This window comes from Coturnix japonica, chromosome 34 (genome assembly GCF_054131305.1).
Source record: "Coturnix japonica strain WE chromosome 34, WE-NBRP24, whole genome shotgun sequence".
Lineage (NCBI taxonomy): Eukaryota > Metazoa > Chordata > Aves > Galliformes > Phasianidae > Coturnix > Coturnix japonica.
Window position 1 is genome coordinate 3793969 of NC_140696.1, and position 24995 is coordinate 3818963.

Sequence of the window (24995 nt, forward strand, 5' to 3'; positions counted from 1 at the left end):
GCTACTTCTTTTCTTCCTTCTGACAGAACTTGGATCTCACCAAGAGAAAAATGCTTCACGAAGGACCTCTGACTTGGAAGGTTAATCGTGACAAAACTATCGGTGAGTCCTCCTTGTCAGCTGATGTGGGGTTGAGTTTGTGTGTTCTTGCTGAGAGGGAGGGAGAGAGAAAGCACTTCTGCAGTTTCCAATTACGATTCGTGCTGCCACCTATAATGATGTGTATGTGTTTCTCAAAGCTGATTAAATCATTCTTGTCAATTCTGAAATGTGCTGGAGTGTCATTAAGGCCATGCAGGGACACAGCAGTCAGTCGTGAGATGATCCAATCCCATCTGTAGCTCTCTGCTTTAGTTTTGATGAGGAAGATTTGCAAGCTTTGCCTAGAATGGCATAGCACTGATTAGTGCCTCTGCATGAGTAATCAAAAACGCAGCCTTTTTTCTTTCTGCAGGGGTGTGATAGAAAACCATGAATCTTTAACTCGTTCTGGGTTCTTTTGTGCCCTGTGCAGATCTCTACACTCTGCTCTTGGAGGACATTCTGGTGCTGTTGCAGAAACAAGATGATAAACTGGTCTTGAAGTGTCACAGTAAAATCTTGGCGTCGACAGCTGATAGCAAGCACACCTTCAGTCCTATCATCAAACTGAACACTGTGCTGGTTCGTCAGGTGGCAACAGGTCAGTGTAACCAACTGCGAAAGCAAAGGAGGACACCAGAAATGGGGATTAGATCATCAAGGAGAGGCTTTTTTGTGGAGTGTTCCAGAGTAGAACATGGAAAAATGCGTAGGCTTAATTCTTGGTTGTCCAACATCTTGTTCAGTAGCACTGCATGAGCTGTTTAACTTCTCTGCATTGATAATAACCTTTTTAGGCATGGCTTGAGTTATAAATAGACTTCTGTGTTCAAGTAGTGTGGTTTTATTAGATGAGAGGTTCCCTAGAAATGAAAATCACTATGAGGGAAAAGTGGTTTCAAAGTAGCTTAGGCAAAAATTGCTCTTTTCTTTCAGGGCTAATAGTCAGATTTCCTGGTCAGGTAAAGACTTCTCTCTGTGTTCAGTACCACTGAAGGGTTATTTCATGGTCTGTTCTTTTACTGCTTCTGAATGGGGGTTATGTCCAGTTCTAGGAATGTCAGGATGCTGTACAGAATGAGGCGTGTGATTAAATGCTTCCCTCTTTGTGTTGCTCCAGATAACAAAGCTTTCTTCGTCATCTCCATGTCAGAAAACGGTGCTCACATTTACGAGCTGGTGGCACAGACAGTTTCAGAAAAGAACGTGTAAGTAATTGGTTCAGTTCCATCTGCAGCTTGACTCGTTGTACATGACAGAGCTTTTGTATCTGATTGTGTGTAGCAACTGTGCAGGTGTTCACGAGTTACCTAAGATTATTTGTGTGATGCATAGCAGCCTTTGTAGTGTGCGCTGTATTAAACTAATCAGTGTGATGTGAAAGGTTACATAATGCTTGCATTTATATTTATACATAAGTATAACTCGACAGCTCCTGCTAAGGTCCTGTCATTCATTTCCTTCTGCTGGAGCATCCTGGTGAGGTGAGCGTTGTGCTGTGCTGCTGCACTTGTGGCTGCAAGGTATTACAGAGGCACTGACTGTAACAGGATTTATAAGAACAACAGGATAAGACGTTTCTGTTGATAAGAAAAGCAGTAATTATATTAGCTGGATTTTAAAAGTGCTAAATGGAGCAGTATCCGTTATGCTTCACATCTTGCATGTTTTTATGTGATGTTTTTATGCAGATGGCAGGACCTTATAGCTCAGATGGCAGGGAATGTGAAAATGGAGAGTAGCAGAAGAGTGATTCCATTACCACAGTCGGGACCTGGCGAGTAAGTAACAGCAGCTGGAGGAGAAAGGGCTGCTTTTCTTTCTCCAGCATCCCATCTTATGTCAACCAAAGCAGTGATTGGCATGCAGCATTCACATACAGGTGACTAAAAGTACATGTTGTTTCTTTCTTCCCTGCAGAGAAGAGCGTGAAGAAGAAGAACAGCAGAAGCTCAAAGACCAGCATGACATTCCTGCCAGTAGCCTACAAAGCCCAGGTAACGCAGTGCTCCAGGTAAAGGCTGTCAGTACAATTGATGCACAGAGTGCAGAGGGTCCTTGTGTTCCTTGTGTCCTGGGGCTCTTCTGGTAGCACTTATTTGTGGAAGGAAACAAGTCATATGTAAAGAAATGATGCTGTACCTCCTGGAAACATACCTCTTACTGTTGCTATTACAAGATACCGATAAAGGTTGTTTTTCTCCCTGGAAATGAACAGCCTTTTACCAAGGCTGCACTCAAGAACTGTTTTTTAGTGTTTTCAGAGATTACGAGAAGTAGAATCTTCTGCAGTTTAACATCAAATTTGACACAGCTGTTTAACCTGAACTCATGTTTTCTGTTTTCTAGACAAAGATCTGGGCCTAGACTCTCCATTGATACTGAATGCTCAGACTTCACCCACTATGTCTGAAAAGTCCGAGGTGGAAAGTCTTCTCGTGGCAGAGAGGCAGTTTGATAAAGTGCAACAGGCAGACCTGGCCATGAAGGAGTCTTCTCCGTGCTATGAACACACAGCCACCAATTTACCTTTGGTATCAGGAGGGCAGTGGGCATTGGATGCGTTAAGGAACCGTAAGTGCCTGTGAGCCTTGCTTTGGTGATGGAAATTGTGAGGTCGACCTTCTGAATCAATGAGCTAAAATAGTTTTAATGTCCGTTTCTATTAAATAAAGTTTTTTGTCTGTGCTGTAGATGACAGCGTAGCAAAACAAAGTGGATGTGACATGGAGGAATTCTGAGCTCTGAATTCATACACCGCTCCCTCCAGCCACAGGCATCTCATTGCTTTGCAGTTGTTTTTCTGTGTCTAAAATGAGGGTAATCATGAATTGTTACTTATCATCCACCAAGTGCTTTGATGACAAAATCACATTGCAGAGCTCAGTGCAGTGCTGTAAAATGTCATTGCCAGTCAGCAGATTTCTCAGAGCCATTGCAGTTACCCCATGGACTTGCATTCACAGCACCAGGGGTGCAGAACAGAAGGGGTTGCCTGAGTAGCAGGCTGTGATGCGGCTTATTTCTTTTGCAAAGTGATGCAGATGAGGTTGGATGTTTTACATGTGCAAGGCGAAGTCTAGATTCAGATTGCCAGAGCATTTGGGAGCTGGCTGGGTGCGATCAGGTTGGTACTTGTCTGTGCTGAAAGCAGGTTGTTCTGATGAACAGATAATGCTGTAAAATAGTTTTTAGAAGGTTCTCAAGCATTTCCTCTGTTCTGTGGTTTACCTTTATTCAGAGGAAGAACGCGGGGCTGTGTTGATCAGACCCAGCATTCAAATTCCTTGCATTTCTAAATATATCTTCCTAAAATTTGAATGAAATCATTAATCCGTGCATCTCTCCCTGGCAATTCAGAAGTGGGCACGCAGTCCCTGAATTGCACTTGAAGGGAATACTCTGTACTGCTTCTTTGTGGGTCATTTGCTGTCACTAGAATGCAGAGCATTCATATCCTTGGCCTCAGTTCCCTTTTCTCTCTCCAAGTAATTACAGTCTTCTGCAGTTTAATAGTTTCCCTCAGATCTTTTGATCCATTTTCTAGGATTCAGAGTCCTTTTCTAATTCTGAATGCTGTACAGATGTTCTTGGTACGCCTTTTCGGAGACCAGCAATAAGAGGGTCTCAGTCCATGGGGTGTGTTAAGGTTCTATTAGTGACCCAGCATCTCTTGGCTGTGCCAATGCAGTAGGGCATCTGACAGCATCACTCTGACAGCAGCAGTGGGTCAAGACAAGAGCCTTCCCCTTAGCTGAGGGACTGCTGTGTGAGCCCATGGATTTTCTTGGGTGTTACGTGAGCATTATATGATGAGAAAGAACACTATACTTGCACTCTTAGCAACGTCATATTTTTGCACTGAACAACGTGTCCTTAATATGAAGTGTTTGGTTGGGATAATTTGAGAGCTAAAGGGATGTGGGTTGAAGTTCAGATAAGAATAAATTTACATGAAATTGGAAGGAAACTTTTGCATCTGTCATTTCCAAACCTAATGGAACATACTTAATGTGCTACTTCTAAATTGGGGTCCCCCTTTACTGCCTTTTGTATTTTAGCTCATTTGAAGGGGGGTAGCACCCAGGCACTCACCTGCCCTCCAGCTCACTGGGCAGCATCAGTAGATGATTTCTCTGCTTGTTCCAAGCAAGGTGGAGCTTGGACTGATGTGTTTACCTTTCCTTGTAAGGTGAAATGTGGAATAAGAGCTTCAAAAGACCTTTGTATTTATTTTCACCCCTGTCTTTCCTCCTGAGAGCAATGAGAGGGCTGGCTGCTCTGAGATCTCTCATTTGAAAGGAGGGGCCTTTATGTCTAGTTTGATCACTATTATGGAAGACACGGTCTGTGAAGCTTTGCCAACGTTATCTCTACTTGCAGTGGACTTGCTGAAAAAGCTGTTGGTCCAACAGCTTGGCTTTGCTGAGAAGGGGACCCTTGAGGACCGGCAACGCTTTCCCAGGTTCAGGACCGTCTCTCAGGAGGCTCAGACAGAGGGTGGAAGTGAGCTTGGACTTCAGCACTCCGACAATAACAAATTTCACCAGCCTGGAGCAGACCCCACGCTTCCAAGAAGTGGAACTAACGAGCCCACAGCTCATTATGGCCTCCGGACTTCAGCTGAATCACCAGCTCCAGGGGATGCCATGCAGCTGGGAGCAAGAGACCCCAGGCCCAGCAGTAACTTAGCGATGGACCGCGTGGGTATGAATCTGGAGGTCTCCGCCACAGAGCTGGAAGGGGTGGGTGCTGATGAGAGTGGGGAGCATTTCTTTGATGCCCGAGAAGCTCACAGTGATGAAAATCCATCTGAAAGTGAGCTAATGGAAAGGAAGGACGAGGAGGATGTGCAAATACGGATCTCAGGTGAGCTGATTTCCTTCCTTCTTGGAATGACATCCTCTCCCAATTCAATACTAGAGACACGGGCTCAGTTTTAATTAGGAAATACTAAAGAAAACCTCAGTTATGTTTTCCTAGTGAAGCTTCTCTTGCTGATACAATTTAGGACGTTTATTTAAAGTTATTTCTTTAGTCCTTGACAGTCATTTTAGCCCGGAAAAGAGCTGAGCAAACATGTACCTAATGAATTTTCTACCTTATGAAAGAAGAAACTAAAATCCTGTGGGGTTAATACACTGTGACAAACTGTATTTACAGAGGCCTGGGCACAATGCAAGCTCTTGATTGCTGTTGCCACTGGACCGTGTTATCTCTCAGCTGACGGCTGGAACCTGTAGGAAAAATACTTTCCCTGCAGGCAAAGCGTTGCTGTAGTCCATACACAGAGCCGTGCCTCACCTATTTTGTAGCTATTGCGTTTTGGCTTCTCCTGATTGAGCTTAAGAGAAACTTGCAGTTCAGCTTGGCACTGCAATTGTCTCCAGTGACCTCACCCCCAGTCTGAAGCTCTTAAAAGCTTATTATTATTTCCGTTGTTATATATGCTATATTTGGCAGTTGCCTGAGCATCTCCAAACCTCTCTCTTCTACCCTTCAAGAAGGTTGTGGAGCTGTTAACTCAGCAGAAAGGCAGCTCGAAGGCAGCAGTTGTAAGCACCTTCATGGGACTTTGCACACTTTGCATTTGGAAAGTCCTGTGATTTTGATCAGCCAAAGTGGTGACCCTGCACTAAATTTAGCACACGAGCTTCTCCTATGCGTGCCGTGGTGTAAGGAGGCACTCACAGGTAGTAGATCCCCTATCTCTTATCTGAGAATATGCTTTTATTTAAAAATTGGATTCTTCATAAGCCAATTTGTGACTGTCCAAATGCTGCCTTCCAAGCGTGCATTGAAAATCATTCGCCTTTCCCTGAATTACAGCAACGTTTTAAATTATTAAAGGTGAGCCAACAACTCAAAGCATCGAATTACTTGTCACCACTCACACTCTTTACTTTCTTAGCTGTGTAGGGACATCGAAATCAGACTGACCTGTTTGCAGTCAGTTCTGCTTTCACGTGCAAGCTTTGCTGTAATGCTGCAGAGAAATTATTTAATGTAATTGCTGGGTACAGTTTGTGGATGCATTTCTGTCTGTAATTGCATTATTTTTTAATGTATTTTCAGCAAGCTGGGTTTTAAAGCTAAACTACCTACAAATGTGCTCAGTGCAGGTCAGAAATGGAATGGTTTGGGTTGGTGGGTGCCATGAGTACATGTGAAGGGTTTTCAGGCTGGAAGTGGGGGGCTGTGGGGAGGTGATGAGCTCGTCTGGTCACGTCATTGTCTGGCTGTGGTCCCCAAACCAGCTGTGATCTGCAGAGCTCAGCTCAGAACCAAGCTAGTCTGGTCTAATGTAATCACTGTTCTGCATAGCGTTCACAAATGCTTTCTTTCATCTGTTAGAAAATGTCTCAAGAGATGGGCCTCTCCCCACTTGTCTTCCTTAAAGTCTGCTTAAACTGTCCACAGTTCAGCGGTTCTTAGTGATGATGGCACTGAAGTGTGAGTAAAAAGCTGTTCTCTTAACAGGAAATTATTTGATCCTTGATGGATATGAAGCAGTGCAGGAGAGCTCCACGGATGAGGAGGTGTCGTCTCTGGTTCTCCAGGGTGCTGCAGGTGGTCGCACCTCTTTGGACTCTGCACAGCAGCAGCCCCTCTCCCCACGGGACACGCAGTCGGATGGAGGGAGCTCCCCGTTTGCAGAGGAGATGATGGTTACCCGCTGGGGAGGAGTGGAAGAGCCCTGCACAGTTGTAGCAAACCCTCCCTTCTGGTCTATAGAGTCACACGCGCAGATGATGCAGTATATTCAGAAGATAGAAAATGACCTTGAAAAGTTAAAGGTACTGTATTTCTATTTGCACTGTCCACAGTTTTTGTATTTCTTAGGCTTTGTTTTAGAAAATAACTTGAAAATGTTCAGTTTTGAGTAAGGCTGGATGGAGGTCTTGAGATCCAGTGTGGGTCACTGTAGGAACAAGAATGATTCCAGTCCACTCTCCTGTTTCGCTTTGTTTTTCAGGAGGTTGAGGAAGACTACATCATTCTCCGTCGCCAAGGGCTGGCTGGGTCAGCCTCCACAGGAGAGCACTCAGGTATGACCTTCTGGAATGGGTAACGTGCAGCACACTGACATCAGGCATTAACCAAAGAGTACACAGTCTGTTATTAATGTTTTATACACACACAAAAAAGGGGTTCATCTGCTTCAGCATCTCTAACAAGGTGCTGGTTCCATGAAAGCCCAGATGAATCCATTGAATCTCACAAGTGCAGAGGAACTTGTCTCACCCACATCTCCATCTAAGGATGTGCAGCTTCTCTTTTGAGAAGGCTGAATCGATGTAAACTCCCAAACTGAGATTTCTGAATGTGTGAAATGATTCCAGTCTTCCTCTGGGATTTCTGTGGCACTGTGTGAATTGGCTGTTATGGGTTGATGACCTCTGGCTCTATGTAGTTGCTGGAATTCAGGTTATATATGTGCTCTCTCTCTCACATTGACATGCTTTCTGTGTTGGTGCTGGCATTCAGAACCATCAAGCACTCATCTCTCATTGCACTTCTTCTCTCACCACCGTTGTTTTCTATTTTCCCCCATCAGAGAAAAGTTAGTCGTGTTTTCAGGCCGGCTGAAGATGGGATGAGGACTATCAGGACTCAGCACCCGCTTCCTTCCTTGTGGACTCTGAGACAAGAGGGTTCAGACCATCCAAACGTGAACCATCCTCTAGCAAAGCGGGCGTGGGTGCTTTTCCTGTGGGGCATCTGCACTATTATCTTGTCAGTGAGGGAGGCTGTTCTATTCTATTCTATTCCTCCTCTCCTTGCCACCAGAAATTCCTTTTTGTTTGTTTTCAGAACAGAAAAAAACCAAACCAAATGTACAGAGCTTTGGGTGTAGGAGATAAAAAAAAGAAAGAAATGTATTTAGACATTTAAAAAAAAATAAGAAAAAAAGAAGAAAAAAAAATCATTGTATTTATTTGACTTCATTCCGTGTATCAAAAGCACATTTTAATTTCTTTTTTTTTTTGTTTTAATCTGCCTTTTTTTTTTGTTGTTGTCATTGTTGTCGTCGTTGTCTTTGTTCTGTTTTAATTGGGTAGTGACAGTTCTAGCCCTGTGCATCCAATGTGCTGTGCATCCCTCTGCTCCTGAGCCTCATTAGGTCCAAGGGCAGAGGCTGTGCCTTCATGTGAGTGCACTTTCACATCACTGGGCTGGACTCTGCACTCCCTGCTGGCACCAAACTGCCAGGCAAAGAGCTACTTATGAAGGTGTTACCATGACTTTGTGGCTGGAACTTCATGCATTCAATGGTTGCATGGGAAATGCTCCCATCTCAATGGTTTTCCATGCTCTGAGTAGCCAGACGCTTGGGCAAAGGGTTTGTTTCTTCTCCCCCCCCTTCTCTCCCATTAGGATTCTCCTTTGTTGACACTCAAGACTGGGGAGAGGAGAATAGGTTTAACTTTCTTTTCTTGACTTTGTTGGCTTTGATCATCGTCTCCTTTGTAAAGTGATGAAATGACTTGGACCTGCAGCACTTTTGTAACTCTTCTCTGGATCAAAAAAGAAAACAAACATGCAAACCCAGAAGTGTTTCAAAGATGTGGGGCGGACGGGTGTCTGTCCCTGATTCACTACTGAATGAATAAGGGCTGCCATTTGAGTTAGCCGCAGGTACTGCTGATTCTAGGGCCAGTAAATTTTAGTACCTGAACGTATGTCTTGCTGAGGGCTTGGGGTGTTCGGTTGTTGTTTCTTTCTTTGTGCCAACGTGTTCTCACTGAAACACAGGTGTGCAAAGCAAAGGGAGCTGAAACAGCTCTCCAGCACTTCTCTGGGCCTGTTCTGATGGGGGTTTGCTGTTGAAATTCCTTCCTGTCTGGGAGCAAGATGTAACCATCAGCCACCAGCAAAGCCAATGCTGGGCAGCCTCTGCTGGGCCCATCCTAGCACAGGGTGGCTCTGCGAGTGGATCAGCTGTAGTGCAGAGCAGTTGAGGCGGTCCATTTTTCCACCCTCTTTCCAGGTTTTAAACTGTTTAACGAACCCGAACTGAGCATCATGCCAAACCTGCAAATCCCATTAACCCATCAGAACTGCAATAGCAGCTGCAATGGCGTGGATCATGAAGTGCTGAGAATCTGTCTTTGGTCAGCAGAAAGATCTCACTCCCTGCTCCATTAAAAGAAATGTTTTCTCGTAAGCTGTTGGCACAGAGTCACGTCTCTCCTTTTTTGACACTTAAGCTGGGAAGGAGATCCTCCTCCTCCTTCTTCTTCTTCCTATTAGAAGCAGGCAAGGGATAAGTTCATATAAAGATGGAATAATTTGAGCCTGGTGTGAAAGATGGAGCTTATGGAGCAGGGAGGAGTTCCTCTTTTAAAGAGCTGATTGCACAGAGTATCACTGTTCACCAGCAGGAGCATTGCACTGCCAACACAAGCCAAAGTGTTCTCTTCCATGCTGGCAGGAGCTGCTTCTTCCTTGGGCCCCGCTCAGGCCCGTCCTGCTCCCCCCATGAACGTACTGTCAGTATTAACCAGGCTCTTCCCTTCTTGCCTTCAGCCCCGCGGTTCCTTTGGTTATAAGCACCCAGAAATCAAATGCTGCCTCATGCTGATGCAGCAGCTTTACCCGATCCTGCCAAAAACTGAGCTGGGCTGCAGCCAGACCTGCTGTCCAGCACCCTTTTATTCCCATATAGGACAGGATTCTTGCTCTCCCCACATCCCCTTGATCAGTTGGCACAGTGCTGGTCTGCAGCCCACACTCCAAACGCAGGAGCAGTCCTTAAGGCTGTCAAGTCAAACAGCGTAACAGCCCACGAGCTGCTGGAGTCCCCCACCATCCCAAAGTGCTGGATATAAGCTGGGCTGATGAGCTGCTTTGTCCCTTTCCCCTCTCAGGATGCCCATGGGGAGATCCCTTTGCTTTCAGGTGGCAGGGAATGAAGCCTTTGGGGTGGCTGGGCTGTAGCACAGGGGGCTGCTGAGTGCTGTAAGGGATGGTGGAGAGCACCGAGCTGCTTGAACCCAGCTGGATGGAAAACAGGAGGGTCACTCCATGCTCTGTGCTGATGGGTTTTGGTTTCAGCTGATCTGCTGCTGCTGCGTTGGTCATCCTGGCAAACAGGGCATTAATTCCCTAAAGAGATGGCGGTGGGGTCAGGGATCTGTGCTCAGTAACCCCAAACAATGAGGGATTCCTTAATACTCTCTGGCACATCTACTGTATGGCAGAACCTCAGGCCGTGCCTCGCTGTGCGGAAGGAGCTGGAACTAAATGCACTTTTCAGGACTCCCCTTTCCCCTCCAAGCCATAACGTTACTTCAATTCCAACTTCCAAGCTAAGAAAGCATTTTAATTCCCTCCTGCTTTTGGTGACTGTACATTCCCATCCTCAGACTGGACAGCAGAGCAGGGCAGCGCTCTGCTTTCATTGCCCAGCCCCATCCATTGCATTCTCTCTCTGCTCCCTATAGAAACCCCCTTTATCTCCACCCTAAAGGTGCCAACTGACAAGCAGATGTACAGCAAAAGGGATCCCTCAGCCCAACCACTGCTGTCACCTTTCGAGTTCAGCCTTTCAGAGCTCTCTTCGTATTAGGTTTTGACACACAATCACGTACTCTTAACACAGAGAGATCTACTATAAAGAGAAGAAATCTGGAAGTATTCTTAAAAGAAATACACGAGAATCTTTATTAATAATCCTGTATTTTTACTGATCATGTCTGAATGTCTCAAAAAAAAAAAAGACTTTATTGTTCTAATTATCCAGATGTATGTTTGTAAAATAGCTCTTTTATGACGTAGCTGATAATAAGGTCGGACGTTTCTGGGATTGAAAATATTGGTCACTTAAAAGAAAAAAAACAAAGAAAAAAAATGTCGTTTTTTTTTTTCAGGACCTGGGAAATAATAGAAAATTTATGCCTTTCAAATATCATTAAAGAAGCTTAAAAGAAGCTGTGGCTGCTGGATTGATTTCTAAGGGGTGGCTCCAAGTGCTGAGCAGTGCATTGGGGGGATCCTCCCCTTTGTGGCACCATCATCTGCTGGGCTTCTATGGGGCTTTGCTCATTGGAGGTGATGCTGCAGTGCAGGAGCTCAGTGCTCCCTTCTCCTTTCCCTTCCCTCTTGCAGCACGGCTGGGATGATTCCGGAGAGGTTGCAGTGTTATAATTGCTAATCAGAGCCCTATTATTCTTTTCCTAATGATGCTGTTGGTGGTTTTTTTGCCTGTTCGGGTGTTATTTTATATATTCCCTTTATTGCACTGCTGTAAATAAATGAGCACATACAAACAGCTGAGCTGCTGCTTGGTGCCTTCTGCACTCCATGCCCTTGAATCCACAGTGGATCTGCCATTGTATCCCTAAAACCTTTTATCAGTGACCTTATATCAGGTGCTTTTCTTCCCCATTCAGATACTGGAAGACCCCAGCGATGCTCTTCCCATCTCTGCACCGTGCAGCTGTAGCTCCTTATTGGGCTCTCAATGCAACGAAGCACCCGAAATATCCCAGCCTGTTTCTTGCAGCAGTTTGTTTGTTTCCAGATGTCAGCGGCTCGTTCAGCATCAAGTATTTTTCCCCCCGTCAATATTTTCACCTCCTTGTTGATATTTACTCAACGCTGCTGTATAAACGTTGCTAAGTGGAGCTCGGTGGGTAGCATCTGTGTTCTACCAGCCCTATGGAGGCTTTGGCATCACTTACATGGTCTGGATTTAATAGTGATGAGCACATTTCCTACCCCCTCCTCTTAAAGGCCTGATTTCCTTATGGGTGCCCCCCTTGTTAATGGGGATGTGAGCAGCTTGGTCAAGTGGGTTGGGCCATCTGCAAAGGGGAGGGGGGGGATTGCTCACAGGGTGCTGATGAGCTGTGGCTGTTGTCCTGCAGGGATTGATGTGTAAGGGATGAGCTCGAAGCTCCTGTTCCCTGTGAGCAATCTGTCTCTGGAGCAGAGGCGGCTTGTTTCTCTTGTGAAGTTGATTCTGCTTCTCTTTCATCCCAGCAGGAGGGGAAGATGAATTTTCTATCAAATGAGAGTTCATTGCTCCAAATGCAGGAGTCCGGTTAATAGATGGGTTTAGGAGCTTTGTTTTTCTTGCTGGTAGAAAATAAACAACCCTTCCAACCCAAACCATTCCAAGGCTCTGTGATTCTACAACATGTGGGGGAGAAGCAGGGCTGTGGGTGACAGGAGCGAGGCCCAAAGCAAGAAATGAGGGGGGATCAATGGGGAGAAGGCAGAGCCCTTCCAGATAGCAAACATCCCTCCCAGGAGTGTTGAGTCTGGGCTTATGAAAACCAATCCCTTTTGGAAGCAGTCTGCATCTCTCCACCCTCAGCTTCCTGCATCCCTCTGTCCCTGCACCCATCCTCCTCCCTCCATCCTCAGTTCTCTGCCCTCCCTCCCATCCCATCCCATCCCATCCCATCCCATCCCATCCCATCCCATCCCATCCCATCCCATCCCATCCCATCCTTCTGTCCCTTCCTTCGCGTCCCATCCTATTTCCATCCCACTCCCCATTCCCCCGCCCCTTCCCCTTCATCCCACCCCATCCTCCTCTCCATCCCTCCCTCCCATTTCTAAACCCTCGTTCCATTCCATTCCATCCCATCCCATCCCATCCCATCCCATCCCATCCCATCCCATCCCATCCTTCGCGTCCCATCCTATTTCCATCCCACTCCCTATTCCCCCGCCCCTTCCCCCTCATCCCACCCCATCCCACCCCTCCGCCCTCCCACTGCCCCTCAACCCCCCCCCCCCATCCCACGCCGCCCCCCGCCCCCTGTACTTCCCCTTGTGGCCGCTGGGGGCTTCGAACAGGCGGAGCGGACCCGGAGCACCGCGGGCAGAGCCGCGCCGCGCAGGTAGGAGCCGCCCGGGGGGGAGCGGAGCGGGGCGGGCAGGGGGGCAGCACCGGGGGGTGCCCACCCCGGGGGGAACCGAAGTTCGGAGAGTGCGGGGCGAAGAGGGAGGAGGGAGAACGGGCGGCGATTGGAAGGTGTTGGTGGTCCGGGATGCTCCGTGCTCGGCGGATGGGAGATGCTCCGCGTGGCCGTTGTTCTCAGCCTTCGGACGGGGAAAGAGAAACAGCGTCGTTGCGGAATGAGCGGCAGCGGAGTCGGGTCGGTGAGCGGCGTTGGGTTCGCGGTGGTGGCGGCGGCGTTGGTGTGCGCAGCCGTGCGGGTTGGTGCTGTGCGGGGACAACGGAGGGAACCGTGCGGAACCTCCCCCCCCCCACCAACCGAACCTGGGCCCAACTTCACTCCGTGTCGCTCCGAACTCCGGCAGATCCCGCCGTGCCGAGCAGTGCCGTCCCTCGCCGCCGTCGGGGGCTCCATCCCCGCTGAACCCTCGTAGCTGTGACCGTCGGGACCGTGACCTCACGTCGGCTGCGCTGCGGCGAAAGCGGGGCCGGGGAACCCGCAGCCTCCCCGGGGCCTTAAAGCTCAGCTCCTCCTGCCCCGCTGTCCCTGAGCCCCGGCTGCAGCCAGCGGGTATCGACTATTCCTCTCTCCCTTCCTCGCTCCCCTCCTCCCCTCCCCATGTGGCAATAGGGCCGCGGTATCGTTTGAGCATCCCCGATACCATCACGGCACCGGGTACCGATCGCTCTGTGCCTTCGCTTTGTACGGGAGCAGCGATGTGTTCGTTGGGAGGCGGCTGCAGTGAGGCTCGTGTGCACCGTGTGTGTGTGTGTGTGTGTGCACGGGGACCGCTGGGGTAGAAAAGTGCTGCCCAGCCTTTCCCCATCGCTCCCCATTTCGGGTCGGGGCTGCTGAGAGCAGCCAGAAGTTGGGAAAGTTGTGTGTGTGGTTCCGTAGGGGTTTGATTCCCTGTGTTAGGGGTTAAGCAGTGCCCGAGGTATTGAGCTGGGCTGGGGGCTTTGGGTCTGCTGGGAGAGCAGCTGAGTGCAGTGCAGGAGCTCTGCTTTGTGCTGGGAATAAATAGCCCTGGGGGGATGCACTGCGTTGTGTGTATGGCCCTGGGGGGGGGCTCAGCCCCTCTGTGCTGGGGGTGGGAGCAACGGGGTGAGCGAAGTCTGATGGCTGTGGAGCTGTGGGTGCTGTGACTGTGCTGTATAGGCGAGGAGAGCTCACTGCTCCAACAAACTTCCATTTCCTTGGCTCTGGGTTAAGTTCATTTCGCATGCAGGCGGCGCTGGGGGCGTACAGCTGGGCAGTGCCCTTAGCAAAGGCCTGGGGACGCGGCTGGGCTGCTCGTATCGATCCTCGCCGTCTTTAGGGGGAGATCTTCATGCACAGCACAAGTTAGGGCTGAATTCTGCTCCTTTCTCCTGCTGCTCTGAGGCCTGGTGAGCCTTCCTGATGGTTGTTGGGGGCAGTAGGGACAGAGCTGGGTGTGAATGCGGTTTGGGGGGAGCTCAGCCTGGATTCTATGCACACACGTCCCTATGGGTGGGATGCTCCAGCACTTGTTGGCTGCTTGCTGTGCTCTATGGGAAGCATCGTGGTGGGGTCAGCAGCATCACAGCGATGCTTGGAAGCACCTGGGGCTCTGGTGTGGGAGTGGGGAGGGCAGAGGGTGGGCTGCTGTGTCAGGACGTCCCCGTGTGCAGTACATTAATGGTGACTGAGTGGTTTAAAGAGGGAGTAATGGAGAGCAGGTGCTGTAAATCTGTAGGTCAGAGCGGTGCAGCTGAGGGCCCCGAGTAAATCAAGTGGTGACAACAGGGATGGTTCTGGCCCCCTTTTTGCTGCTGCCACTGAGGCAGGGACCCCGATGGAGCTGTGCCACGGCAGGAGGGGGTTTTGCCATGGGATGCCTTTACACAGCAAGCAAACCTGGGGTAGAGCACAGCAGACAGGCAAGTGGGGCTAATTAGCTCTGAAGAAGCTGGATGGGAATTACCCTGGGGGTCAGGCTGCCATACCCTATAGAGGATGGGCTTATAGCAGTGAACCTTCCTTCTTTATGCTGCTGCAGGTCGGAAGCTTAACAAAATGGGGGCTGAGGATGTACCCACGGATTTAATGGTGTTGATTTCCTCATTAGGTTCTGCCAGTGGTCTATTGCTGGGCACTAAATAGCAGAATGGGGGCAATATATAGCTCTGGTGGGTTATGGGGCTGCACATCCCCCCTCCCAGCGTCCGGATAGCGGCTCGGATCTCCTCCTTAATGTCTGCAGGGTTGATTTGCATCCCTTAGTGAGGGAGAGAGCCAGGCGTGTGGGTTTTATGCTCTGCTCCTCCCCACCCGCTTCCCACTTTGTTTGGCTCTCTCGGCATCTGCACGGTGATGTGGAAGCAGCACGGAGGAGCTCCGTATTGCATATGCATAAAGCGAGAGGAACGGAGCACACCTTCAATCCCAGCTAATGGCGATGCTGCTCTGACCCTATAACAACCTCTTTGCAATGAGTCTGCAGAAACTCATCCCATACACAAACAAGTCGTGTGAGCTCCGGGACCTCATGGCAGCATTTGGGGGTAGAGATGATGCTCGTATTCATCTGCTGCTCTCCAGGTTCCATTCATCGCTGCCTCGCATCTCTATCGTGTCGTTCACGCCGTGGGGAAGTGGGTGTGAAGTGGAGTGATAACGTTTCACACTTCATCCTGCCTTGGGTTTGACATCCGAACCCGTCGGAAGGGGAGTAACGTGGTTGGAAGCTGAAAACATCTCCATCAGGTGGTGCTGATCTCAGCCCTGCTTTGGGGTCAACCCAAAGGTGGGATTTGTAGGTCCTAACACAGTCAGCAGTACATTGCCTTTAGGCCGACATCAATAGGAACATGAGTTCAGTGCTGGCTGTCGGTGTTGTATTTCCTTAAGGAAACCCTATAGAAACGACTCAGTGCTACCTGAAGTTCCATGCTTGAGAAATGGGTGTTTTGGTTTCAAGCCATCCCGACCTCCCAGGGGTCCTTAACGTAACCCTTTGTGCTGTGATTGAGGCTGACACGGCTTTTGTTCTGCTCCTGCTGGGTGTTAAACAAGATTTAAGTCCCCTCTGTTGCTATTTAAGTTATTGAGCAGCCGTCGCAGCCGCCTCAAATGCAAACAGAACTGTCTGGATGTTTGTTTATGCACACATCATTAAGAAGTCTGTGGGAAAAAAAGAAAGGCAACAAGGCAACGTTCCGGTCTGTTAGATAATTAATCTGCATCTTAAGAGTTGTCGAAAGATGTATTTGCAAGCTGGTCCGTTGAGCTGCTATCTAGTCAATAATCCCATATTTAATGGTCTCTAAGAATGTATTTCCATACCGTGCTGCAAGCGATGGGGGAGTCTGAGTCCTGTTTGTCTTTGGGTGTCAGTGCTGGAGCATCTTCCGTATCAAAGCCTGTTGTGATGGTGGGTGGAACATCCAGCTGTGTTGGCTTCCATAATGTCCCTCCTGGTGTTGGATGCTGAGCTCTGGTTCTGGAATACAACGTGTGGTTGGGGGGGTCTGTGTGACCCAATGTGTGTCACTGAGCTGAGGTTTGAGGGTTGGGTGTTGATGTTGAGTCAAGGCATCCATTATTTAGGGTGGAATAAAGGGAAATACGCGCACACAGCCCCAGTGGTGCTCACTTACTAAAACCTGCTAATGAGAGAAGGGAGCAGAACCCACACCTGGAGGGAGGCAGTGCTGGGAGCTGCTGCCAAGGTGAGGAGCCAGAGCTTAATTTCATTATCTTATCAATAACGAGCTGGTCCTGGCGTGGTGTGAATTCTCAGGGAGTGTTAGTGCTATCTTTGGCAGTCTGAGCAGAGAAATAATGAATCCGAGTAGGAAGAGCATTGTGTGCAGCCCTGGTATCTGTACCTTAAAAATGATGTCGGCAAACTGGTGAGAGATAAGAGAAGAGCTACAGGGATGATTGGGGGCCCATAGAGGGTGTGGGAGAGGCTGGGGCTCATCTCTGCCCTGTAATGAGGAGAGGGTTTAGGGGGGATTTGAGTGCTGGCTGTGAATACCCGACCAGGGCAGGGCATGGCTCTGTGAGTGCTCCATCAATTGTGATGAAGAAAAAGGCATGTTTGATGTTTGTGCAGCTTTGTAGGTAGGTACGGGAGCAAATTGAAATGATACATCTTGAGGAGCTGCTGTAGGTGAACTGCACAGCGTGGTGGTATGGAAACAGCACGAGGCAATAGCAAATAAAACAAGGCTCTGAATACGGTCTTTATTGTCCTTCACGTCTTTTAATTATGTCATTAATCTCCTCTTTTCTTGAGAGAAAGAGCAGAATCCACCAGCACTGTGCACAAGTTCTGTTCCTTAGGGTAGCGTTGTTCAGCAGTCACCCATTTCTTTGTGCAGTGGGCAATGTTAGGCTGCCCATCTTCCTCCTCAGACCAGCAAGCTTCTGCTTTATCAGTGGGAGGGAGAGCACCAAAGCACGTTTGGCTTAAGCTGTAGCTGTTAATTGAGTGCTCATTGATTGCCTGTCAGCATGGAGTTGGGCTCTGTTGCTCCCCTCCTGGGTGGTGACCCAGTGCTGGTAACACAACAGAGCTGCTCTGGCACCGCTCAGAGCCTTCAGTGTTGGTATTTTCTCCCCCAGCACATCTATTTTGTATAATCAGCACCATCTCCTCTTTGAACCTGTGCCATCCTTCTCCCCGAGTGCTGTAACCTCATCCCTCATGGCCATTAAGTGGCCCCAGATAAGGATTGAACTAGGGACGCCTTGAGCTCAGCCCAGGAGCTGCTCCCTGCCTGGATTTAGGGACCTGGTTGGCTGGATTTAGGATCCCAGCTTCCCCTGGAATTGCTTCATCCATTAGAGGTTCTTTGTTGCTGAAGGTTCAATTATGGAAGTGAAGAGAGAAACCAAAGCCAGTGTCACACTCGGAGTCTGCTGGAGCTCCTCATCCCCACATCCTCAAACCCCAGCACTGACGATGCTCCTCCTGTACCCTCCATGCAATGCAGTTGTTGCTTTCCTAAAGGCTTATGGCTCGGTGTGGGGTGGCTGCATGGCTTTGCATCCCCCATGGCTCTGGGTTCACCATTGAGCTGCAGGATGTGCAGGAGATGCTCTGCAGCCATCAGCCGCTCTTTGGGATCGTTGTGCTGTGTGTTTGGTGGGCTCGAGTGCTTCTGAAAGATTAATTAACCCCGGGTGAGAGACGATGACCGAACGTTTGCAGAGGGGGGAGGGAGATGAATATTCCTGCTGCTTCTGCTCTGAGTGTGTTTAAACTTCTGCTTTCGGCTCGTCTGACTTGGAGGAGCCTCTGACTAGCAGAAATGATGGAACAATTTATTTGGGATGATGAATTAGGAGAATATAGCTCATAAACCCAGAACACAGCGTTTTCAATCACGTCTTCATTGCACTGGTAAGAGGGTTGTGGGGGGAAAAAAAGAGAGGTTTTCATATCTTGACATGTTTATCCTTTGGAGACGGAGTCAATTATCGTATTGTAGGAGAACTCGCTCCGTAGCGCTCGGATCTCAAGGAATGTCTGTGTGTCAAGAGGAGGATCGTGCAGGGTTTGTTCTGGCAGTGAGGAGATGGGGAGGAGAGCAGAGCTAGGAGAGATCTCTAGGTGCCATCCAGGAATAGGAAGATGGCTCTATGAGAGATGGGAGGTAGAACCTGCTGAGGTCTGAGACGGAGCTGCCACAAGGGAGGCACGTTGTCCTCAAATACTCCTTGCTTTGATTTCAGGCTGCTGGGATGCTGTGGCACATTGAGCTCTGGCAATGCTCCTGTGTATTGCTTTGTGCTCCATGTGCTGCAAGGACCGGTGGGTGAGGAGGTGTCAGCACAGCTCTGAGCATCTCTCTGCTCAGTTGTGCTGAGCAAATCTCCAGTCCCAGCAATAGAAATACCCGAGTCCATTTTGCAGACATCGGCGTTAATGCAGTGCAGCTGACACGCTCCATTTGCTTGCATAAATGCAGCTCTTAAAGCTGTGCATATGCTCCATAGAGCTTCTACCCCTCACCTTTCCTTCTTGCGACTGTTAGGCCGTTCCCGGACACCGCAGGCAGTGTCTGTGTGTTTGCACATATGTCAGGACCAGAAATGCACCATTTCCAAGCTGCTGTTGTGAGGCATCGCTCCCGACACAACGTTCCAAATGCAGTTGTGCAGATGGGACTTTTGGAGCTTGGCTCGAGCTCTCCTGTTTCCTCAGGTTTGTTTACGTGGAGGTTTTGATTTTCCCATTATTGAGGTGGTTATGTTTTTATAGCGTCGCATTACTCACAGGTCCCTTTTATTCCCTTCCAGTTCTCCAACCCGTGACTAACAGAGGGTTTTGTCGCAGCCCTTTGGTGGAGAAGAGACTCAACTGAATGGAAAGGGGTCTTTTCCTTTCCCTTTCCCACCAGGGTTGGTTGGGGTATGAGCCTCTTAGTGGCAACAGTGTTGGTTTTATTCCCATTATTAGCACAGATGAAGGGCTCCACTCTAGGACAGAAGTGAATCTGTTGGGGAAGCATTGAGCTTCGGTGATGGTCGCCCTGGTTGATCTTCATGGTCTTTTCTGACCTTAATGGTTCTATAAGCTTTCGTTCACGTGTCAGCAGCCAACCTGGAGTAGCCCAGGAGCTCAGAGTTGCTTTGTATTTGGGGCATTGTTCTTTTGCATCAGAAATGAGGTAAGGGTGGAAATAGTTGTTAAAAGAGTCACATGGAGCCACTGGGAGCCGTTAGTCAGAGGCTGCGGGAAGGCGCCGGCCCTAATGATGACAGGGGAAAGTTCTTTATGGGGTCTGGGAGCAAAAGGCAAAGAACAAATGGGTGGAGGCTGCAGAGGCAGAGGGTGAATCCATCAGGGGAGCAGCGCTGCAGATCCCTGCGTGCAGCGGTGATGGGTTGGGGCTGTCCCATCCTTCTTGGGCAGGAGAGGGAAGGTTGCAGGAACCAAAGGGGGGTAAAGCATCAGCCCTGGGGTGTGTAATAAAGCAGGAACATCACCCTATGGTTGTTGATGCTCTGGGGGCTGTGAGATGGGCTTAAAGCAACTCCCTCTTTTGGTACCTGCTTCTATTTGACCTCTGGTGCTCTGGACCACTAAGGAATGAGACCTCCTTTTGTTTTATTTCAGGCTGAAAGGCGTTAACCTGTAAAGTCCCCTTACAGCCATCGCATTGGGTTGTGTCCACATCTCAGATGGGGAAAACCCTTTGGCAGAGCTGCATTGCAGGGCTGGTTCTTAGGGTGAGGTGACAGCAGGCTAAACTCACTTCTGTAGAGAGGGAGCATCCCCAGCAGGTGCTGGGAATGATTCTGCATCTCCAGAGGCCACGTGCTTTTGCTCAGAGGGAGATTTGGGGGCTGAGACCCCTTATCTATGCCCCCTGTGCCACTGGGGACTGAGCAGTGCCAGCCCTCCCTGCAGCGTGGCCCTGGCAGCTCCAGCCCTTGGTTACTCTGGCAACTCACAGAGATCAGGCAGCTGAATTCAGCCCCTTGTTCTGGGGAAAATGCTCTCATTGAAGGCAAACCGGAGCGAAGCCCTCCTGCCTTCATCCCAATGAATGGCACCGACACCCATCCGTGTGCCTGGTGGTGGGGAGTGGGCGTGTGGGGATGGGTGAGGGGTATCCCAGAGGGGAGAGCAGGGAGATGTCATTGAGAAGGGAGCTGGGAATTGTGCCCTCGTCCCATTGGAATAAAGGAAGTCTTGCACGGCGCTGTCTGTCGTCAGCTTAAAGCGGTAACAAAGCCATTACGGCGCTGGGGATGCGCTTATTCTCTGGGATGGAAGGAGCTGCCCAGAATGATAATTGGGTCTTTTTTCATTTTTTAAGGAGCTAACAGGCTACTGCACAAAGTAATTAACTGGACAGATGGGGACGGCAGAGTTTGTAAACGTCGACAGCAACAAGAAGGAGCGTTTGGGGAAAGGCCTTGTGTCAGCAGAAGGGCTGCGTTTGGGAAAGCAGTGAAATTAATGGGACTTCTTAAAGAATTGATAACGTTAACAGCTGCATCTGGTTCAGGTGTGTGGTGGTGGCTGTGAGGAGGGGCAGGAATGGAGGAGTTGCTGTGCATCTCTCTATCTGTCTATGTGTCCTTTGTAAAGGGGATGTTCCTTGCCATGTGTGTGATGGGGCTGAAATAAATACAGCTGGTGCTGCACCAAACCCCACCAGCGTGATTTGCCTGTCCTAAACCAAACATCTCCATCCCTGGAGCTGCTCAAGGTCAGGTTGGATGATGTGGGTGAGCTGACCTGATGATGGACAGAGTGTGGACAACCAGCCCATGGCATAGGGTTGGAGTTGGGTGATCTCTGAGATCCCAAGCATTCCACAACTCCTCCCTTCCTCAGCACAGCTTCTTCCTTCCCTTTAATTAATATGCAGGGCTCGGGACAAGTTGCACAACTGCAGGAGCTGTTGGGGATGGGGAGAGAGGCTGCTAAAAACCGCTTTGTGTGAACGTGGTGAGCTCTAATAGAGCAAAACACGACAGGCACGTGTGTGTCTGCTGAATGGTAATGACCCTTCTGAACCACTGCCTTGGAGGGGGGAATGGAAAGCACTTAACAGATCAAACACTGTAGGGGAAACAAGTGCAACTGTGCCTGGATGGGGCTCGGCTAATCAAGGTAACTCGTTTATGGGATTGTGATTAGAGCTTTCAACACTCTGATGGCAGAAGCACCTTTCCTGGGGTTTGTGCTGCTGCTTTCCTTTTCCTGCTCCTTGGAGAGATACCCCGCTGTTCCTCCCCTTCCCTGATAAAGAAGTTTGCAATTCAGTGCCAAAAGTGGATTGTTTTGATTAACTGAGAATGATCTTTAAGAAGTTGCACTGGGGAAGGTCCTTTTAGTTTAATCTCTGGTTGTTTTTAGAACGTACCCGTGGTCTCTGTGCCAGCATTGAGCCTGTCTTCCCCCACGTAGTGCAGTGTCTGCTTTGCTGCAAGATACCCTTGAGCTCAAAGTCATCCAGATTGGGCGCTCGCGGGGATGGCGAGAGAATGAGAACTGCGAAGAGCAAAGGGTTATACAGTCAAGATTTCCTTCTTTATTTTGATAGGGTGGAAATATTTCTGATACTGGACACGGCAAAGGCTGAGCATAAATCTCCTTCAGGACAAGTTAATCTGTTTTTCCTTGTGAGTTCTTCCAAATCCTCATTCTATGGGTGCAGGCCAAGGACTCGCTCATCTTCTGGAGCCATTTATAAACTTCAGTGGTGATCTTTTGGCTTCCTGAGCTCCAGCAAAGCCCTCTCAGTGGGTCCATTGGGCTCCACTTTGGCAATGAGCTGAGAGAAGCAGCATCTCCCAGTCCTTCCCAGCCTTGGTAGCAGCAAAGCCAGCATATATAGGGTGGGTGGGTTGTCTGCTATTAGCTGACTCCTCAAGCTCCACCTACAGCCTCCAGTCATTTTGGGGTGACTTTACTATTAGAGGTAATGCAAGCAGATGGAGGTCCCATTCATCTGAAGGGGCACAAATAGGGGTTGTGCATCCCTTGGGCTTTTGTGGTGATGCCACAGCGCTCCGGACTCTGATTTGTAAGACAAAACTCATTCAGTTCATTGCAGTTTGGTGATTAATAGGTGCTCTTTCAAACCTGCTGAAGCTCAGAGCTGTGAGGTGGGAGCAGGATGGGAGCTTGCCAACCCTTGGGTCACGCATTGTGGTGTAGCAGAGCAGTGTGGCTTTTGAGTTGGGCTTTGGTGGAGCAAGGAGCTCTGGTTGGACCCAACAGAGACATGACTTCCCCTTGATGGAGTGATTATGCGGTTCAGAACTCCTTTTATTTCTTCTCCTTGAAGCAGTCAGGAGCGTTTTGCAAACGTTGGGAAGTACCGTGACAGCAGCACAATATAAGTATTGTTCAATGTGATTGTTGCTTTACCTCTCCTCCTGCAGCCCCCACTCCTCTCCAAACACCTGCCTTTTAGCCAATTTAATTTTCACACCTCCTCCTGCTGCTGCCATCCGTGCCAGCCTATCTCTGTGGTTCTGCTGTGGGTGTCTCTTGCCTTACTGCCTTGAAGGTGCTCATCCCATCCCCTCTGGCTCCTGGGGACAACAACTGATGTTGTCTGTCAGGATTTCAGTGAGGCCTTTGATGTGGTCCCCTATGGCATCCTTCTCTTCAGGAAAGATATGAATTGGATGGATGGATGGATGGATGGATGGATGGATGGATGGATGGATGGATGGATGGATGAAGAACCCAAAGAGTGGTGGTCAATAGTTCAGTGTCCTGTGCCAGAGGTCAGTGGCCAACATGATGCTGCTCTCTACTTAAGGGACCCACAGCTCTCCAGTTTAATGTCCAGTGCAGCACTAGAGAGTATGTTGGTGTTGGGCTCTTATGGAGCAAGGCTGGAAGGAATGGGAGGGAAGGGTTGGCACTGGTACAAGCACACAGCACCTCAGGGCCATTGGTGGTAGTACAGGAGAAAAGGAAAAAGCCCTAAAGAGTGGCAGATATGTCAACATACCCCTTGTTAAAATGGAGAACTATTCCCCAGTTGTTTTTCTACATACTGATTTTGTTGTATGTAATATCTAGTATTTACATGCTAGTGATATGCTGTGATCCAATTGTCCCTTAGGGACATGGAGAGGAGGTAACACCAATGGGATGGATCCTACTGTCCACCTGGCACCTCCTTGTGTTGTCTCTCCCACAATCTGAGCACGTCCCTGTCCCACCAGCAACACCAGATCGATTCCTTATTTAGCTGAAATCTACAGTTGGATGTGTGCAGCCCCACGCTGATTTATCCAATAAAGGCTGCAGCTCAAGATGGTTATAAGGGACCTTGACAAAAAAACCCAGAGGTTATCCTATCTGGGAGGAAGGGAAGATGGTGCAGCACAGCAGGGCTGTCTGCAGCTGGTCACCTCCACACATCTCTGCCTTTTCTATTTGAAGATGCAGGGAACAGGAGAAATTGCTATCCTTATGCTTGGGTGAAAAGAAAACAAAGTATGAATGGTCATAATTTAGTGGGCTCCTGGGTAAATTTGTATTTCATTCTGATTATTGAGTGCATTCCCTAATTGTGGCAATAAAAAGGAATAGTCCATCTTCTAAATGCAAGCAGTAGCGCTGATTGTTATTTAATTAGTTGATTCCAGTGGTCGAGGGGTGAGCTTGGAATTACAATTGCAGCTTGTATTATTTCACTCAGATTGCCGAATTAATTAGGAGAACAATGGGATTCTTCATTGTTGGTGTCTTAAGAACTTGTGAAGATAAGTCTCTGTGCAGGACAGTGATGCTCCAATACATCTGGAGACCTGAATGGTCCATTCCCAGACAGCAGAACTTAAGGGCAAGGAGGTAGTGACTGATGGAGGTAAGGGTGAGATCAGCCTTGCTGGTTGCTGTTGGCAATGTGAGCCTGCTTAGAATCCTTCAGGGAGAGGGTGGTGATCTGGAGAGGGGAAGGAAAGAGAGCAGCGGGGAGGAGGCGGATAAAAGAACGGCACCCTGGAGATTTGGAGAAGAGCCAGAAGGAGAGCGGTGTGCGAGATACTGGGGAGCTGGCGGTTAATTTACAGCCTCTGGGAGAGGAAGGAAAAAGAAGAGGGGGGGAAAAATGCCTCTGTTGCAAGGTGTGTGGAAGAGGGTTTGTGGTGATGTGGGAATACGTGGCATCTTCATGTCTCTTAAGTTTTCTTCTCTTTCTGCTGCAGCAGACCCAGGTGGGGGCAGAGCTGGAGCTCACACAGTTATAGGACACTGCTTTCAGAATCATAGAATGGCCTGGGTTGCAAAGGCCCACAGTGCTTATCCAGTTAAAACCCCCTGCTGTGTGCAGGGTCACCAACCAGCAGCCCAGGCTGCCCAGAGCCACATCCAGCCTGGCCTTGAATGCCTGCAGGGATGGAGCATCCACAGCCTCCTTGGGCAACCTGTTCCAGTGCGTCACCACCCTCTGGGTGAAAAACTTCCTCCTAATATCCAACCTTAACCTCCCTTGTCTCAGTTTAAAACCATTCCCCCTTGTTCTATCAAGGACGTAGGGT

At 49.0% G+C, this 24995-nt stretch overlaps 2 protein-coding genes across 24 annotated transcripts in view; both read left to right on the forward strand.

Annotated features, from left to right (window-relative positions):
• The window catches only part of ARHGEF12 (Rho guanine nucleotide exchange factor 12), a 59761-nt gene extending 48746 nt beyond the window's left edge, over positions 1 to 11015 (forward strand). For all 18 annotated transcript variants that reach the window (XM_015884042.3, XM_085526089.1, XM_085526091.1 and 15 more), the window contains 10 exons: positions 27 to 102; positions 515 to 682; positions 1202 to 1289; positions 1773 to 1862; positions 2002 to 2078; positions 2431 to 2655; positions 4465 to 4950; positions 6562 to 6878; positions 7058 to 7130; positions 7640 to 11015. In XM_015884042.3, coding sequence (XP_015739528.2) covers positions 27 to 102; positions 515 to 682; positions 1202 to 1289; positions 1773 to 1862; positions 2002 to 2078; positions 2431 to 2655; positions 4465 to 4950; positions 6562 to 6878; positions 7058 to 7130; positions 7640 to 7650 — 1611 coding nt within the window. In that variant the 3' untranslated portion in view covers positions 7651 to 11015. The remainder of the gene's footprint in view (positions 1 to 26; positions 103 to 514; positions 683 to 1201; positions 1290 to 1772; positions 1863 to 2001; positions 2079 to 2430; positions 2656 to 4464; positions 4951 to 6561; positions 6879 to 7057; positions 7131 to 7639) is intronic.
• Positions 11016 to 12810: 1795 nt separating this feature from the next.
• Positions 12811 to 24995, forward strand: part of GRIK4 (glutamate ionotropic receptor kainate type subunit 4) — a 105006-nt gene continuing 92821 nt past the window's right edge. For 2 of the 6 annotated variants that reach the window (XR_014938251.1, XM_015884046.3), the window contains exon 1: positions 12811 to 12938. The gene's annotated coding sequence lies outside the window, so the exon portion shown is untranslated. Of the gene's footprint in view, positions 12939 to 13062; positions 13197 to 24995 lie in introns of those variants that run through there. The other 4 variants (XM_085526111.1, XM_085526112.1, XM_085526113.1 and 1 more) reach the window with 4 other exon arrangements.